At 34.2% G+C, this 18,880-nt stretch overlaps 1 protein-coding gene across 2 annotated transcripts in view; it reads right to left on the bottom strand.

Annotated features, from left to right (window-relative positions):
• LOC135682197 (condensin-2 complex subunit G2) overlaps nt 1-18,880 on the bottom strand; it is a 42,580-nt gene that overhangs the window by 11,422 nt on the left and 12,278 nt on the right. For both annotated transcript variants that reach the window (XM_065196972.2, XM_065196971.2), the window contains 25 exons: nt 17,440-17,509; nt 16,964-17,051; nt 16,198-16,332; nt 15,138-15,232; nt 14,665-14,734; nt 13,902-13,982; nt 13,272-13,364; nt 11,831-11,956; nt 11,112-11,234; nt 10,839-10,895; nt 10,274-10,426; nt 9,146-9,277; nt 8,629-8,722; nt 7,856-8,112; nt 7,489-7,566; nt 6,691-6,761; nt 6,156-6,321; nt 5,551-5,643; nt 5,220-5,300; nt 4,677-4,808; nt 4,268-4,368; nt 2,845-2,962; nt 1,812-1,911; nt 1,163-1,243; nt 544-641 (listed from right to left, as the gene is read on the bottom strand). In XM_065196972.2, the coding sequence (XP_065053044.2) occupies nt 544-641; nt 1,163-1,243; nt 1,812-1,911; nt 2,845-2,962; nt 4,268-4,368; nt 4,677-4,808; nt 5,220-5,300; nt 5,551-5,643; nt 6,156-6,321; nt 6,691-6,761; nt 7,489-7,566; nt 7,856-8,112; nt 8,629-8,722; nt 9,146-9,277; nt 10,274-10,426; nt 10,839-10,895; nt 11,112-11,234; nt 11,831-11,956; nt 13,272-13,364; nt 13,902-13,982; nt 14,665-14,734; nt 15,138-15,232; nt 16,198-16,332; nt 16,964-17,051; nt 17,440-17,509 (2,693 nt within the window). The remainder of the gene's footprint in view (nt 1-543; nt 642-1,162; nt 1,244-1,811; nt 1,912-2,844; nt 2,963-4,267; nt 4,369-4,676; nt 4,809-5,219; nt 5,301-5,550; nt 5,644-6,155; nt 6,322-6,690; nt 6,762-7,488; nt 7,567-7,855; nt 8,113-8,628; nt 8,723-9,145; nt 9,278-10,273; nt 10,427-10,838; nt 10,896-11,111; nt 11,235-11,830; nt 11,957-13,271; nt 13,365-13,901; nt 13,983-14,664; nt 14,735-15,137; nt 15,233-16,197; nt 16,333-16,963; nt 17,052-17,439; nt 17,510-18,880) is intronic.

Here is an 18,880-nt window from a genome sequence, read left to right as displayed (position 1 = left end):
CTATGAAACATTGTACACTTACAAATGCACTTCGAGTTCCATTTTCTCTAAACTGTAATGGTTGACTTTTATCAAATAACATGAAATAAGCATTAGCAGAAACAGAGAAACTCCCTGTTTTATTCTAATATGATAGTCAATTTTAATATTATTAGCTTATAAGTTATTAGTTTCTATTATTAACTACTATTCATATTAATGCAGTTTCTGAGTAGACTTGTGATATGTATAAAGTTCATACACTTTCATGTTTCATGTCCCTTGATTCTAAAGCACTCAACGATAGATCTCATTTTCACGGTTTTACAGACGTGATGCTTTTCTGAAGCTAGTGATACTTGAATGGGTTTTTTTACTGTTTTTGCGTGCTTTCCTGATAGAATCATTCAAATAGCATACTTTTCAAAAAAATCGTCCTGGATTGTGAAAAGTAAACGGCATCTTATAAGGGAGATGCGATTAAACCCTAGTCTGGTTAATGGGGACACAGAGCTGCTCATATTGTGCGAAAAGAATCTCAATTATTGTAAGACAAAGGCTCACTTGAGTAGCACATTCTCCACTTGAATGAATCTTGGCTTTCGAGATGCTTTCAAAGCAGGCTTTCACAATTCTACGAACGAGCTCTGGCTCATCTGAACCTGAAACAGAATGTACACGCGTAAAGTAATTAAAACTTTACAGAATCAAACAGCAGCGCCGAGAACTTTTCTAGAGCATGCGGCCAAAAAAAAAAATACGGCCTCTGATGACGTCATTTAAACTGTGGTTTTTATTGCTGTGGTTATTGTAAGGAAATTTATTTTAATTCTTTAGGGCCGTTTTCAGTTTGGGGTCTTGGAAATTCTGTCTCCCCTGCCCTCTAACTCTTTTTGTCTGGATCAGAATAAACTGGCAGAAATTGAGTATGATCACAATTCTGGCGTTTGTTTTTAAACATTGTCATGAACGGTCCACAATTTAAGCTTCTGGAAAATTGAATAAGCAGAGCGACTAGGATGAGATTGGGTGGTTTAAAATCATTAGAAAATCTATATATACACTTGTAAAGAAGTGAACAATTCGACTATAACCTCTGATGATATTAGAGGGTAGGGCAATGAAATTCAATTTACAGTGAATGTCTCAATAAACAGCAAATACGCTAAATAACAGCATCAACCTTGATCCCGGTTGAGTGATCTTGTTTCTGTTATATCGCACGCAGTCCGCATCATGTCCGGAACAATGTAGATGGATGAACCTACCAAAAAGGAATTGACATATAAACATTGAGGTGCAAAACCCCCGGGACTTAGCATATCAACCTACAGTCCAGGAATCACGATGTTCGGATTTTGCACAATCCCCCAACTACTCGAGACAGGTCAGTTTTTATTCTACTGCCATCAAAATGCATATGCCCTAATTCGAATAGGTGAGGAGAGGGGAATGGTGTTGGATGTTGTGGTATATATTAATGTTATCCATTCATTTTGCGTTAAAGCACTTGTCTTAACAGCTTTGTCCAGGACTGTAGAGGCTCTGTGACGAATAGAGCTAAGTGGAAAATTACATTGCAATGTAGCTTCATCATCTTATAAAGTCTTATAGTACCTAGCTTTGAGCAATACCTACAATTTCGTTATCGACTTTAAAAATAACAAAACGATACTCGGATTTCGGCAGAAGTATTTACTCGACTTTGTTTTATAGCAAAATAAAATAATTTCTTTTCAAACTGGGAATAATTTGGTTTGTACGTGTCCGAGCTGGTCAGTTAGATGGGTTTGTTTATATGAATAAAAGCAAAGAGCTAAACATTCTCTGACCGTGACAGGAAAGGTGTTCAATGAATTCCGTTAGATGGCTGTTCGATATAGAAGATCCCATTCCAAGACTGATGATTTCTGAACACATTTCCAGTTGATTCTGTCAATAAATAACACAAGATAAACGCATGGCGGAAAGAATCCACAGTTTTATTTGTTGCCGGTCCTAAATACGAGAATGCTGCAATGAAAGGCAACGCATTATGTTATCAATCTTTTGGTGGCACAAAATTTGAAAATGGATTTGAAAAAGGCAAACATTTGAGTAAACTAAAGCTTTTCGTCTGACACACGTTCGTTTTCACCTCAGGACTCCATTGGTAACATTCTCTATAGGCAAGCGGCACTGATTGGGCAGCCTCAATAGTCATGTGCTCGCGTTTCTGATTGGATCAACAACTTGGTATATATATATTGCAATATGTTATTTTATGCAGTGAGAACAATATTTAAACCGTAATTTGTGAATAGGCCAGTCTATCCTTATATATCAGAACAATACATATCAGAGACCATTTTGTCAGAAAATGTCCTTGAATTTGCTCCAAGGTTAGTACCTTTTGGGACTCTCGAGAAAGTTGCTTCAATTTATGACATATCTTTGAAATAATTTATTCATAGGATGCTTAGCAGAATCGGTCAATAGTCATTGGAGGGAGCAACAGCAATAACATTACGTAAATGATACAGGAGCACTTTGTAAACAAATGATAAACAATTTACTTAAGTACAAATTAGTCAATCGATTTGTTGTAAAATTTTCGAATTGTATTCAAACTTTGACAAATGTCCCAAAATGATGGTGTCAACATAGACTGGTACCATAAATAGCAAAAATACTATTTTCTGTAAAATCCAGAGCCATTATGGCTGGCTCGGGAGCTAAATTGATGATGGTGCTGGTTTCGACTGATTTTGACATTTGTGAATTTCTCTTTATAATTATAAGGAATACATTAACCTAAGTGCTTCTAACAGAGAGGCTGTAAGCCGCCAACTAGTAAAAATAACAGCAGACGCCTGAAATTCGTACCTGAAGAATCTTTAGGATAAAAACGCCAAAATTTTGATCAGTAGAATCTGAGTGGTGCCGTTTTTTGCCTTTTCCCTTACCGATCAATTTTGAAGCTGCCTCTTCTAAACTCGTCCCTCTGAAAAAAGACGTACACTGAACTATCAGACTATAATCATATACCTATTAATTTATCTATGCAACTCAAAACTTCCTTCCTTACCAAAAGCCAGAAATCTATTAGAAAATGGAGAAAATTGTTACTATGACAGTTCGGATATGCTGTTTCTCACAAATTCTTTTTCAATGTTACTGCAAGAATGGCAAAGCTTTAGAAAAAGAGTTTATTGTTGTAATTACTTCTTCTAATGTCAGACAAATGCTAAACAAGAATAACATTGTATCAGATATTACATTCCAAAAACAGAAAATGTAATAATCACAAAAAAACGCGCATTAACAAACAAAAAACAAACTTAGGGCGTAAAAAACTTATATAAACCAACTTGACAAAACCTGCTTATAAAGCACGATAAGATTAAGCAGAAAAGTACATTTTTGCATATAGATGTCTGTAATGGAAATTTTAATTAGTTTTTATTCTGGTTTAGGTCATGTAAAAATTGGCTAACAGAGATTTTTAAGTTTTTCTCTTCTAGACAGCATATCATTAAAAACGTGAAAATCAATTTTCTTTTTATAGGCCCGATTACAACATTATCTTTATGTTCAAGCTGCTTAAGTTGTTTCTTTATAACCATGAACAGATTAAAATCTCTTACCAGCTGCGCAAATATTTGTTGTTCTTAGCTGTTCACTTGACAAGGCAAAAATCTCTAATTGACGAGCTAAATGGCATTGCCATTGTAAAGTTTTTCAAATATTTTCTCTAGAATGTGCTTTTGATTAAGGGCACTTGGTTTGATGGTCAAAAACTGGCTTCAGTTATTTATTTCAAGGTCACATTTTCTTTTTTAATGATTTTTTATAACACCGACCAGTTATTGAAATGAATGCGACAAGGATTAAGCCTTGTGGAGCAACAAAGTCTTTAATATGTTAAGGCTGTTTACTTTAACATAAAATAATCTGAAACGCACAAGAAATTATTTTTCCGGAGACGATATGATCATTGGGGACAGGAAATCACAGAAAAGCATTTTTTCACAGGAAATCTAAAATCGTGAACAAACATCTAGCCGGATTTGTATGCTTCGAAAGAAGAAACCATATTTTTTATATAAAGAAATGTTTATACGAAAAAACACTCGTTTCACTTAAAAAAGTTAAAACCATATTCAGCACAGTGGTGTAGGACCGATTTCTACTTTTTGCTACTGAATTAACACTTTTCGGCAAAACACGGATGTAATAAGATCAAAACAACGAAGTGAATGAAAAATGAAGTTAGGAATTTGACAAAAATTAATTGCGACATATTTACCCATATTTATCAAGTTCGGGCAGCAAAACTTTATCCATCCATTTACAAACCTCTGTCATCTCATCAACGACGTTAACGCCTTGTTCAAACAGATTTTCTCTCTGCAAAAACATCAAAATGAAGCCTAAAAAGTGTTCTAAAAGATAAACTAGCAATCTGAAAGTCAGCAAAAACAATGTTTAGGTAAGTTGGTGATCTTTAAGTTAGTAATTGAGAAAGTCAAGCTAAGCTAGTGCTCATTTTAGCGTAATTGGACAGGTACGATTACAATAAATAATGACAAAGCTTAGAAATAGAAGAAAGAAGATACAATAGAAGATGGCTCACAAATTCAAAAGACAAGAATACAAAGGAACGGAAATGAAATAAAATTCTTTTTATGGGATCAAAACTTGCTGCCTACAAATACCTTTCCTTCCAAGTGTATACAGAGTCTTAAACACAAACTGAGAGATTGCGCCAAAAATTCTCCCTTCTCTTGGTTGTGGTTGCCTTCCCAGGCCTTCTCTTGATTAACTTCCAACATCGCCTCAAGGCATGTCTATGAGGGTGGGAGAAAGATGAGGAGTGAGCATTTTAAAAAGTGTGACATAATCAACTGATTCAGAATAGAGAACAAGGCGGAAGGCAAAAGACATAAAAAGAAGAGATCGTTTTAAAAAAAATTGAACTAAGGCGTGTATGGATAAACCTGAAATTAAGTAGGTCGTAATACTTAACTGGCGATAATACCAAACCTCATGGTACCAAAAAACAGTTACCTTCATGCTTTTATACAAGTATTGGCTTATGAAACTGCATGAATATAAAACAAGTACAAAGAATAATAAATAACTGATTACTTGAATGCAAAAGTTTAAAATTTAAAAATAGATATTTTATGAATCTCTACATAGTCTCTTTCCATAGATTGAAATAAATAATTAAGTATGATCGTGGATCGGATACCAACCATTGAAGTTTTCAGAACACCACAGAGCTTTTCGCATTTGCCTTTCTCTTTGAGAATGGCATCACGAGTTGACGCATGTTCCTGAATAAAAGAGTAGACCGATAACTAAATAATAAATTTGTTTATGCAAGGTTGTAAACATTTCACGCACCTACGTCAACCATATTAAAGTCTTGAAACTAAACAGGATAATATCAGAAAAATATTTTTGGTAAAGTCTCTGCAATACAGCAAAATTGCAATATAATGTATTGGTGAATGCTTTTTTAAAGGCTGGCCAAATAAATAAACTATATACTTAACAAATCTTACTAGGCCCGAGACAACTTACTAGAATCCACGACAAGATCTCAACAGCCAGACGGCTTGACTGTCCTTCTAATGAACGGCTTGACAGCGATCCTTTGCCTCTTTTGCGGGATGCCTAAAAAGTATTGAGGAAAGCATTATTCACACTACCTTATTCAGCAATCTCGGAATCTATTCATAAGTTACAAAAGATGGAGCAGTGCTATAAAAACAAATGAGAGGCACTGCCACGGATTCACATAGTATTCACTACAAATAATTTCACAAATCTTGGATTCGAATTCTGTCTTTTTACGTTATAAGAAGTGGCGGACACTTTGTCAAATATTAGGAGAGGAGGGCAAGCCTATTGTTTTGATAGGATGACGTCACATTTTCAATTTTTCCAGTTCTAGAAAAAACACCATTGCCTTTTACAATCTTGGGGGCGACTGCCCTCTTGCACCCAGGTGTCCCTCGTTGGTTATAAGCTCAAGAAGGTTCTCAACTAAGTGTCTGGAAAATCATTTTCATGCTCGACAGGTGCTTGTGTGTTTGTTATCGTGCTTTGATTAAGTGAAAAAAACGGAAGTTTAATAGTTAAGATAAAAAACTCTAGCATAATAATGCTACTTGTAATAATGCTACCTTTTCTGTGTTTCCAGGTCGATTGAGGCATTTGTGAAAAAGACCACATAGATGATCAAGGACATCGGGAACAAACCCTGTGGTACAAAGGTGTTGTACGATGGGCCCAAACTCTTCTGGTGCAGCGTTTGAGGGCAGTTCATTAAAGGCATCGAGACATATCTCACTATAAAAAGGATATACAAGAAGTTAGACCAGAAAAATCTACCAAGAGAAAATGTAAGTGACACGATAAGGGCAAGTATCGAACACGCGACCAGCAACACTGTACGTCGTGCCTAACAAATGTGCTACCTGGCTTCATTTTTCCTTATTAGTTTTTCTCAAATCCTCTTCTGTACCCAGTAAGAAATATCCTTTGTCAATGAATACTTTCGTTCTTAGTGGCAGAACTAAATCAAGTATCAACGATGCATTTTACAGTTACGGAATTTGAACAGCAGACTTTAAGAATTATAGCATCATTCTGGAAAAGGTAGAGGTATATCGTCACTCGATGTAATAATGAAAGACTGAGTAAAAATTGACCTTTTACCTGACGACAGTGGTACATTCTTTAGGCAGACTTGAAGCCAAAACTATTATTGCTGCTTCTGCCTCTCGATCCTGAAAATTGACAAAAACAAAATCTGAATTAACAAGAAATGAGACCTTTTTTACATTCACGCACTATTTCATATGACAGTTGGAAATGTTAAGTCTATAGCCATTGTTACCATCCTTACCCCTATTCGACATCTGGGGGCAAAATATGGGATGACTCACCTGTAGAAAATAGAAATTCCCTTCAAAATATTTGATTAAAAAATTTAAAACTTCTCATACAAAACTCTTTAAATTGCTAAGAATATCTTGTAAAAATGAGTTTATATCTGACTTTCTTTAGCTTTGCTTGATCCTAAAAGACTGAAGGCGATTTCTGTAGTATAGGAAAATTCAAGTCAAAACTTTTAGTTCTGGCAATCAGGGGGTGCTTGCTTCTCGGTTGTGTCTGTCTATTTTATTGATTTCTTGACATTGTTAAGCTATAACCATTTTCGATTATTTGTTTTCTAAGTTACGCGTCTAATGAGCAGTATATGTGTACAGTGGAATTTACAGGGAAAATGCTGCCTAGAGGGCTGGGTCCAGAAAAAAAGGCGTTCGCACAGTAGGAAGATACATGAAAAGAGAATAATTTTAGTTATCACAATCAGACCACGCCTTGCTTTCAATCTCTGCTTGAGGAAGAGTTTGTAGGTTTTTGGCTACGTTCCTGGGGATGAGAAAATTGACTCTGCAGGAAAGTACCACAATTGTAAATAGTTGCTTTACACATCTCAATGAGACGAACCTGGAACCCTTGCATCAGATCAGGAACTGCTCTGCTAAGAATTCCAGTTAGTTTTTCCTTCAAACTTTCATGATTTCCCTACAAACAAACGTATTTATTGTAAAAGCAAAGATGATCCAGTTACACCTTGAAAGGGAAAATTGATCCAATCACAAGAAATATCATTATTCTGCTAATTATGCTTGAAACGATCAACGTCACATGATGACGATACAATAACAAAATCTTCATAGAACTCAGCATAGGGATCGTATCGCAGTAAATCTTCAGCAATCCACAGTTTACCCTTAGCAAATCAAAGCCTTCATTTATATGTAGCAACAATTCGCATTTAAAGATAGTAAACTGTACGTTAATATATACTGACCTTGTCCAATTTCTGTTTGATGCTCAGCCAAGATATAGTAAGCACTTCAATCATACATGCGGTCAATTTCGGATTGCGCAAATCAATTTCGTCTTCTTCGGCGTCAGGCCCTCCATCTTCAATTGACAATTCTTCACTCGTTGCAATCGAAATTTCTCCCTTTTCAAAGTTTCTAGCCCTGTTCTCATCGTTCGGTTGGAAAACTGGATTTTTGATACACTCCAACAAGCATTCGCAAAGTAGAACGATGAAATTGGCTGTAAAAGCAAGACAGTTATTGACAATTTTACGCCTTCGAAACCATTGCATTAGCAGTGGCAACTAGGTAGTCTTTGGACTACCCTGAGTGTACTGACCGGTAATAATGGGACACAAAATTTCCTATGAAAATATCGTTTCTTTTGGTTTCTTTATCTAAGGGAAATTTTTGTATATTACAATAAATGGAAAGACCAAACCTAATGTTGTTTTTAAAACTGGTTTCGCAAACCTTTGCTTCGTAACATCAACACTTTTACGAATTGAAATTTTACGATAAGTTACTGTTGTCGAAACCATTTGTATGACATCAACAGGCATGAAATAGCACGGGGATTTTTCCTGGTACGGTAGACACTCGCAGTTTTTTAACCAAAATAAATATTACCAATTTTAGTCTCTACTTTGATGATCAAATAGATAGTTTTAAAAGATAGATATCAATCAACGTAAAGTGAGGAATCAGTACGTTTCTGTTACTGATATGAAATTTAAAAAATTGCGCAAAAAAGTACCTAAGACTCGGATATTGGTCGACTGATGAGCAAACCTAAAGAACGTCCTGGCCGCTGCTCTACTGGCCTGCATTAGTTCCAAACAGTTTGCAAGCTAAAACGAAACGCAATCATTACTGTTATGATGAAACTGATGAAAGCTAAGATACATTTTTGGTTGCACCGCCGCTGACGCTGATTAAAATCATTCAAAACAAACGAGCCAAAATAAAATACATCGATCACATCTTGTTTTTCGTTGCTTCTAGTGAAGTTTTGGCTCATTGGGTAGAGGAAAGATAAACTTTCATGAGCTCTAGTTTCTATATAGCCATGCTTACTAAAAGCAGCGCGAAATTGCACGATAAAAAATATTCAAGATTCTGGCGATTGGGGCAAATTCTAAAGATGATGCCAGCAAACAGTAGATGATTCATTCCTGCTTCTTCCAAGAAGATTTGGATACAAAATTCAACATATTAACTACAGTTTGTAGTACCAGTAAAATAATATTCAATATCAGATCTAGGTTTCTTACCTTGATAGTCTGATTAGCTTTGGAAGGGAAATATGAATTCGCAAGGAGTTTGACAATCAGTTTAATACAGCTGACGGATGTTTCGACTTCGAGTCTAGCAAACAGATGCTCTAATGGCACAATTGACCAGAACTGTTGGCAGGATTAAACGAATTAAAAAATACAGATGTAAACATAAAATCATTAGATATTTTCAATTATACTCCATATGTCATTACACCAAATTCTTACATTTGCCTGTTGACAATCAAGATGTCATAAATTCTACTATTTCATAACAGAAACAACCACATTGTGTTCTTCAAGAGCTGTAAAACATTAACAGTTTTTGACAAATTAGAACTATAATAGTTCATCTTTATTTGAACCCGAGAATGACAGATAGAAGATCAGATAGATGGATAAATACTAAAACCTGTGTCTTGTTATCTTCTAAAAACGTAGGAAATGTGTCTTAAATTCTGGCTTTTTAGGTAGGAGCATGCCTAATACTGAAAAATGCATTACGTTTTTGCCAATTGATTGAGTCTAAACTTGGACGTTCTTGAAATCACTTTCGTTACCCAAGTAACAGCCTATACTTTATCGTTGATTACACATATATCAACATCTTTTACATTTTTTATGTTGAGATGTTGTTAAAAGGGAGTTTCTAAAATATATTAGCCTAAAAACAATGCGCATCTGTAAAAAATTAGATCAATTATTGTAAACTTACAGAATCATAAACGACAGACTATCATTACCAGAACTATAAGTGGCTAAAAACATAATATTTTTATCAAGGTCTGTTCATAATAACACAAACAATAAAATTTATACGCCATAAAAGTCTTATAGTAGCGATGAATGTAAGTAAAATGTACCAGTAAAAATTGATTAAATAAATAACGACGTTTCGACGTTTTTGTTTTTTCTTTTATACTTGATAACGGGCTATGCTCAAAACGTCGTTATTCATTAACCAATTTTTCCCTGGTACAATTTACTTACATTTATCATTATCATAGCATTGTATTGTACCACACGCAATCTAGTATATTTATAAAAGACTTATATGTTACAATGTGTCTATATATTTGACTCCTTAGTAAGGAAGAAACTAAAAGGTGGACAAAAGTGTTTTACCTTAATACTGCGAACACCCTTGACAAGTATAAGGAAATCAAGGAATGCTCGCCTCACTCTCTCGGAGTTGTCATGTATCAAGTCACGTAAACATGGTAGCAAGTTTTTCATCAACGTGTGGCTCAATTTGTTATTCAATAATACTTTCAAACCCTGAAAAAAGATAAACATGATCAAAGGCACAGTTATACAACAAATTTCTCAAAATATTAATTATTTGAAATGAAAGTCGAATCTCTGACTATTCGCAAACAACAGACTCGTTAGCTTTCATGCTAACTAGAAGTAATGTACAACAGCTGGACTTCATTGCTATTGCATAAGCATGGAAACAAATCCATTAATGATCAAAAAGAGATCTGTACCACGATACTACGCTATCTTGATAATAACTTTCTACTGTTATTTTGCTGTAATAAGAAATGTTGATGCAGTCAATGGATTTTTTAAATGAATTAATTGTATATTGCTTACTAAAATGTGGTTACAATCAAGTCTTTAATGGTTAAAATGTAACACAAACCAGAATAAAATTTCGCATTATAGTCGTAAATATTTAATTTACCTTGAATACTGCTACTCTTACTTCTCCGGAGGATGCATCGAATGCCAGATCTTCAATCTAAGATATAAGGAAAATATGAAGACGTTCGTATCATGGACAGCAGCAACAGGCATACCTTAGTATTTTTCATCAAACGATCCTCGGAGTCGGAGAACATACTCGGACAATGGATTGCCAGTAACGTGGGAGTAAGAATAGCACGTTTCGTAACATCAAGAAAACGTTAAAAAATTGACTTGGACATTTTTGCGCTGCTTATCAAAGTTCACTTACCAGTCTTTTACAGAATGCCTTGATTGTAGCAACCGGAAGAAATTCCCAGAACCTATAGCAGATCTTGCAAACCCCAAGAACAGCTATTGCTCGCACTGCAGGAAAACTGTCCTGTAACAATTCCTGGAAGCAAGAAAAGAGGTCACCATATAGGGAAAGAGGTCACCATATAGGGAAAGAGGGCACCATATAGGGAAAGAGGGCACCATATAGGGAAAGAGGGCACCATATAGGGAAAGAGGGCACCATATAGGGAAAGAGGACACCATATAGGGAAAGAGGGCACCATATAAGGAAAAAAGGCACCATATAGGGAAAAAAGGCACCATATAGGTGGGAACTTACGCACTTAACATCAAAATAATTACAAACTAGAAACTGCGGAAAAGCTATATATTATAATCATAAGAAATTAATATTATGAACAAGTACATTTAGCTACGAAATATTAACTTGACGTAAGTTTACATAAATTCACAATGAATATTATGAGAAGTATTTTAAGGAGTATTTGTAATAGAATAATACAACACTAGATCATTATTAAATGAAATAAAGCTGTAGCCAAGTAAGTTAAGGGTATTTAAACGTAAAAATAAGGATGAATGTAGAGAAATATGTCATCATGTCTTCCATTATAATTTTGATATTATTTTTTAAAAACCTGACCGGCTGTGTAGCAGCAACACATATGAATGTAAATTTTACTTTTTACGTACAGCAATAGCATCGAATTGCATTTGCTTGAGGCCATCATTTTCAACCACTCCACCAGATGGATCTTGTAACGGGAAAGCATCAATCAGAAGTGAAGCTGCGTTCGCACGTACTAGTGGGTTGGCAGCCTACGAGACGAAGGAAGGAGGATGGTGAATTATCTGTTGCAGATGTAAGAGCTGCAAAGAAGGGTGATTTGAAATGGTAGCTTTGTGTGTTGCTTTAAGTAATCACCAGGATATTTCAAACATAAAACACCAAGCTAATTAAAATTACTTTTTACCGGTCTTTCATGAAGTGCTCAATGCCGTTTAGGCAAAGCTGTACACGCTATTTAGCGTATACAAAAGAACCGGAGTGGTAACTCGGGGTAGCAACTAAGAACCGTCCTGTTCTTTACATCAAAAAGCGTAACATACCAAGCTATAATCAAGTATAATTTGGCATAGGAAGTCAAGTCAAGTTGACCAAAGTTGGTTTTGCGGTATCATTGCGTTCTATAGCCAAAGGATCAACTGGTTTATTAGCCCAACCACTACCGATTAATTATTGGATATAAACATGTTAGATTAAGGAAAGGACAAGAAATTCATACATTTGCTAGATGTAGCATTAACATAGTGCTACTTGATAAACAAAATACTTGTAACGATAAAAAAAGCCTTAAATAATTGTGTTATCCATGATATTAGCAAAACTATAACAAGAGTACACGAAGGTCATGCAAGGGGCATGGAGGAATTTTTATACAAATACAGAATTATATAAACGCTGTAAGATAACATTACTGATTTTACATACAATTCACTTTTCACATACATGCCAAAAAGCATATGAACTCCAACGTCGGTCAAAGTCACTTGAGATATATCAAGGTAGATATATATTTATTTTTGCCAATACCAGCATATTTTCTGCTCTTTTTCCCAATAACGACGTTGGTAGCTAATGGAAATATTATACAAATTACCTGAAAAACCAAGCTTAGGGCCTCATACATCGCTGCAGACCAAAGTACTGTTAACAGGGGGAGAGGGGATTGTTGAAGCCATCCTTTAAACTGAAGTAAGTGTTCAGAGATTTTTGCATTGATTGCTAGTAATATTAATTACGTTTGCATAACTCAATCCCCCCTCCCCGAGGGGCAAATCACTCCAAGATAATCTCGTACACCTTTCGTGAAAATCTTATTGTTTTAACTGAAAATCCCCAGAAATCCTTTTGTTTTAGGGAAAATCTCGTACGCTATTTGCAAGAGTGAATTGCCCCTCGCCCCTCCCCCCACTGTCTTCTGTTATCTGTTGAATTTCACTTCTTGAAACAAGATATCATTGGAAGGTTTGATTCGGCACTTCCCATCGCTTCCAAAAAAAACTTTAAACACGAAATGAAAAACAAGCAGAAAAGACTGTGATACTAATAGAGATTGACTTTTACACATACCTTCAAAGCTCTCCAAAGAATAGGTTGGTACAATTTATACAGCATCGCTTCCACTTCCAACAGGCACTTTTGTTGGTGAAAATAATTCAACATCTGTAGCAAATATAAAAAGCAATATAAAAGCTTATGCAAGATCTTCAAATTATCATAGCACAAACATCATATACTATCAATATCGACTTATATCTACCAACTTTTGTAATTTGCAAGAAATCTTTCAATCTCTGCTGTGTTTTATGTAAATCTGAATCGAAAATCCATTCTTTTGTTATTCGAGACTTAATACTCTCAGAAAAAAATACAAGTGTCCCAACTTCCCTTTTGTTGTTAATTACTATTTGTATTTTGCTCTCTTCTAAAATTAAAGACATCAGAGGCTTAATTGATCTATTGCAAAAATTTAACTCTTGTTTGGGAAAATCCTAGTTTTAAATATAGCTTTTATTGTATTTTATGTGTTTTTCATGACATCCTTCTGAATTGCAGGAAAATCAACCAAATCATTGGTTACCATTCGGAGCATCAAACTGAAAGAGAATTGTTTGTCCACTTGAAAATTTAACAGGTTTAAGAAGAAATATTATGAATGCAAAAGCTGTCTTCTCAAATTGGAGACTTATGAAGACATACACTTGCTAGTCTTCCGAAAATAGCCTTCTTGGCATGAACTGCACAGTGCATCAGATCTTGAATACAGCCTTCTTCTATTTTCTGAAAGGAATATCAACATAAAATCAGCATTTACACAAGTCTGTTGAGGTAAAAGCCAAATCTATGAAGGCTTTTCGACAAAATACTGATGCTGAAATCTGTCTTTACAAGAATGGAACATTCTGACCTTTTATGCTATAAAGAGTGTCATATGAAAATTTCTAATAGAATTTCTTAAAACATAAGCTGTTTTAAAATTTTTATGGTACAGTAAATACATGTAAAAAACTTACTTTTTCTTAGGGTCAGGCAGTTCAAGAAGCAAATGCATTTAAAAGTAGCAGGGTTACATTGTCTAAAAATCTACTATCATGATGCGTTTTGTTGGTAATTTCTTGCGATAGGGATGCAACCTGACATTGACAACATATGTTTATGAAGTATGCTGACTTGTCAAACCACAAAAAAATGCATTTCATGTTATCGCATATCAAAACTGTCAAAAAATTTAAACTAGGCAAAGCACTGTCTTGATACTAAAAAAACTCTATTAAAATGTAAAATATAACATCTAGTACAACAACATGAAATTACAACAGTTCTTTGATGATTGCATTAAGCCAGAAACAGGGTGATGAAACTTAGAACCAACATGTTTTTTAAATCAAAGCATCATTACAAGATAATTGCCCATCAATACATCAATACTCTGATAGATTGCCATACACTTTTGTGCACACACCTTCTTGCATTCCCCTGATGATTCTTTCCACGACTTGAAGTAAATTTCACTCAATGCATCTAGAAATACCCTAGGGTATAAAAAGTACCATTTAATAAACAGGAGCTAATGATTTTTAAATAGGTAAAAACTTGTAGAATAGCTTAGTGAATAAATAACTAGTCTTCCAATTTATCACAGCATCAATCTAGTTGATCACCAATTGGATCAACGAGAGCAAAGTCTAAAGGAAAATTTTATAAAAATTCACCCTTATAAGGAAAAAGAAAATTAACAGCTAGATTAATGATTCATGATTTTGCTGATAAACAACATCCTATTTCTTATCATTTCAGCTGCAGAGATCACTTTCAACAATAGCCACTTTCAACACCCTGATAACAGACACATTCTTTTTATCAAGAATTTCAAGCATGTAAAGTTTTTTGACATGAAATTTTAGAAAATGTTTCAGTCACAACGAATCTGCATACATTTGACAGTATGGTATCTGATTTTTGATGTTGCTGTGGAACCCTTCAGCAACAGTTGGGTGCAATGTAAACATGTACACCAGAATCTTCCTTCCCTAAAAAAACAACAAAAACTACAGTCATAAACATTTCTAGCAACAGCCAGAGGCAAACAGTTTTGAAATCAGTATTTTGGAATTGGAAATAAAGAAGGAGAATGAGGAATGGTGGTTGGAAAGTTCAAGAGAAACTGACACTCCAAGCCACCTGAAAAAAATCTTGCTGCTGTGTTAAGAAATAGAGTTTTGAGTTCTAACAAGTTTTGAAAATGGACAAATCAATGAATTAACAATAAAGACAGGAAATATAGCTGAGGACTGCTTGAAATTTCTTGACATTTCCAAAGCATTTATTTTTAATGACTTAAAATACTGAATCCTTTGAGGACTGGGCAAACGCTTGGGAATATTAAAACACCAAGATATAATCTTGACTGTTAACTAGCTGTCATAGTATCATAATTGATGGCTCTTTAGATGACTTGCAATTCGCTAGTGATTCTTACTGAAAAAGTTGTGTTGAGTCCCTTGAGGTTTTATTGAATGATACCTCACACTGCTATCTCACATTTTCCTTACAAAAGTGATTTAGGCATACAGTGAAACATGAAATTTTCTTCTTCGACCCACATATCTTGGAAACACCACCTTGCAAGCCTGGTCAAGATTCGGATTCAAATTCTGAGCCCAAAACTACTCCAGAAAAACATTATCCAACAATTTCTCCTCTCGAGGGCAATGCTCCCCTTTCAGGTGAATGAATGGCATTTATCTTGCCCTCGCAGCTATATCACCTGAATTGCCATATTATCTATTGTTTCAGTCTGTTTACAATCATTCTAAAGAAAACTTTAATACAGGGTTAATGGAAAACAGATACAATTTAAATTGCAATTAAATACTTCATGGTCTCCAAATAGATATATAAAGAGAGTATGATCTATCACAGTTGATCTATCACAAAATGGACTAATGATGCTTTAGGGATCTTAATAAAATGAATGAAAGTAAAATGGAAATACCAGTTCAGTTTCAAGATAAAGTGCTTGCATCAAACACCTCTGCATAAGAGCCTTTAAGCCAGATGAGCTTTCATCTTCAAGGTCAAACAACTGAAGAGATTCTCTTATATCCCAGACTCTTTCAAGATCAACTTTCTACAATGGATAAAATACAATTGAAAAATGCTGACATGAGCTTTCTTAACTGTTAGCTTTCATAATGCAAATAAAGGATAATTGGAAATTTGAAGTCACCGTTCTTCCTCCCATCATACCATTGCTTTCTTATCTACATTCAAAGAATCTCTCGTGTGTTTTTATCACAAACTTTGCTTCTATAAGCATTTGAAACCATAATCAACACAGCTCCAACTTTGATTTCTTATCTAATCCTATTTGTTTTACAGGTTCTTGACTGATAACAGAATTTCTAGTCTGAGCAAGTTAACTTGCATAAACATTACTTATTATAATCATTATAATCAATTTCAATAACAAATTGTTTGGAATTAGTTACACTTCATCACTAAAATATTGCACATTTTTCTTCTGCTGGAATGAATAAAATTAAATGCAAAATTTATTCCAATTTTGAAATGTAGATAAGAAGATGGAGTTTTCAAGCTGTAATTTCCTTTGAAATTCTGTCTCATCTTTTTAAAAAAACTTTCAAATAGGCTGGGCCCTTATGTCAGTTCTAGTTGATCATAGAAAAAAATTCTTGTAACAAAGTCAAGATTGAATTAAAATTATTAAGAGATCAACAAAAAATGTTTATTGAACTTACTGTTGGTGTATGTAAATGTGTTCTTGCTAGAAGATAAATGATTGTGTTGCCGAGAAGTTCTTCTTTCCCTGTTAACCCAGCATTAAACCTTAGAGATATAAAGTATGAAATCAAAACCTACACAGGACTGTTAATGACCCCTTTTAAATAGAATTTAGCAAAAAAAACTCAACACTAAATCTGGCTCAAATAAAGTTTGAATTCTGATTTTTTAAATTGAGCTCATCTACGTTCATACTTCTATCAACTTTTTGCTTGCACATTGACTCTGAGATTAAAGTATTTAATTTGGATTTGCCTACCAATTTTATCATAATATATAGCTCACATAAAAGAAATTTTGGGCATCCTTATGTAAGAAACTCATCTTTTATGTAATGGTCCAAATCTATATACATTAAATAGCAAGTAACTTTCTTTCAAATTATTTCTGACAATGTTTACCTGTATAGCAGAAAATCAAATATCATACCTACCAATACTCACACAACTTTGATATATCATTTTGAAGCTTGGCTGCATTTTCAGGCAAGGATAACAAAATACCTATTATAAAGAGAAATACATAAAAACATATGTCTTAACCTTTCAGTCTTTAACTTATCATGGCTTTTTGTGTTATTGATGTTGTGTTAGATGAGAGTATCAAGATTGTCTAAGAGGAAAACTCTCTATTTGCTGAATATACTTTGTTTTGCCAAGTTAAGAATAAAGAAATAAAAAAATGCAGTGTAGCATGGCAAGATAATTTCCTGCTCTCTAAACTTTTTAGATTTGCTTACAAAAGAAACCTAAAAATGTTTTGTACATCTATAACTGTTCTTGTTTTAATAATTATTTGAATATTTAACCCTTAAAAACAATGACAGGCTTTTTTATAAAAATTTCAGCATAGCAAAATCCTTGATATGCCCCTTATCTTCACCCTAAGTTCAAGCACCTTGAGTACTGGAACACATTTTGTCATGGCAATTTCTAATATCAATATTTTATTAATGAACAATTGTTTCTGTCAAATCCCCTAAATAAAAATTGAATAAGTAAGCAAAGCTTTTTTATATCATTTGTTGCATAATACAGAAATCTTTTTTCAACAAACATTGGCTAGTGGGCATTAATGGCTTTATTTGCAAAAGAACACTACTTGTACTTGTAAGTACAATAGTTCTAAGTAAGGAAATAGGGAAGATAAAAAGTGTATTGATCTTGTCATGTATCAGAGAAAGACAATTTAGACATTTTATATGATGTTGTGAGAATAAAATCTAGATGCGTTATCTAAAAAAACCTTCTCTCTGTATCTGACAGTTTAATTTGGTGAATCAAAAAGCTCTTGAAACAGTAAATGTGAAGAAATTGGATGTCAGGATTTGAAAACAAATTAACATAAAAACAAGTTGAATTCCAGAATTTGAAACCAAATTTAGCAACTAGAGCCAAGGCTTCTTCAAAACATGTCTATAGAAATTCTGAAAAATTTTTTGTGTGCAAATTATTAACAGTTTTATGCCCACCTAAAGCTTTTCCTGGTAATTTACAATAGCTAACCCCATATGACACCTTTCTCAAGGGAACTGATCTAACCCCAATTATTTTTAACTTGCCCCAGAGCTGGCTTTGCCACTGTTACTAACTGCATCAAGAAAATGCTTGCGTTAAGTGACTGTCGGTAGTCTTTATGGGAAAAAAATAGATTTGGCTTTATTCAAGAGAACAAAACTCCCTTGTCGTTACAAAAAATAGTAATGAACTAGTACTTTTAATGCAGTTACAGCCAACATGGTGGAACAAACCTTAAATAGCTTTGAAGATGTGTTGTTATCAGGAATTTGGACAATTGGTTAGTGAAAAGAATAAGGCAAGGGGGTTAATTTGTGGTGAAATGCAAAATGCCCGATCAAATTTGACCCTAAAAGT

The sequence above is a fragment of the Rhopilema esculentum genome, chromosome 16 (genome assembly GCF_057945365.1).
Source record: "Rhopilema esculentum isolate cy_ngs chromosome 16, ASM5794536v1, whole genome shotgun sequence".
Taxonomy (NCBI): Eukaryota; Metazoa; Cnidaria; class Scyphozoa; order Rhizostomeae; family Rhizostomatidae; genus Rhopilema; species Rhopilema esculentum.
This window is presented reverse-complemented; position numbering and strand designations above follow the sequence as displayed.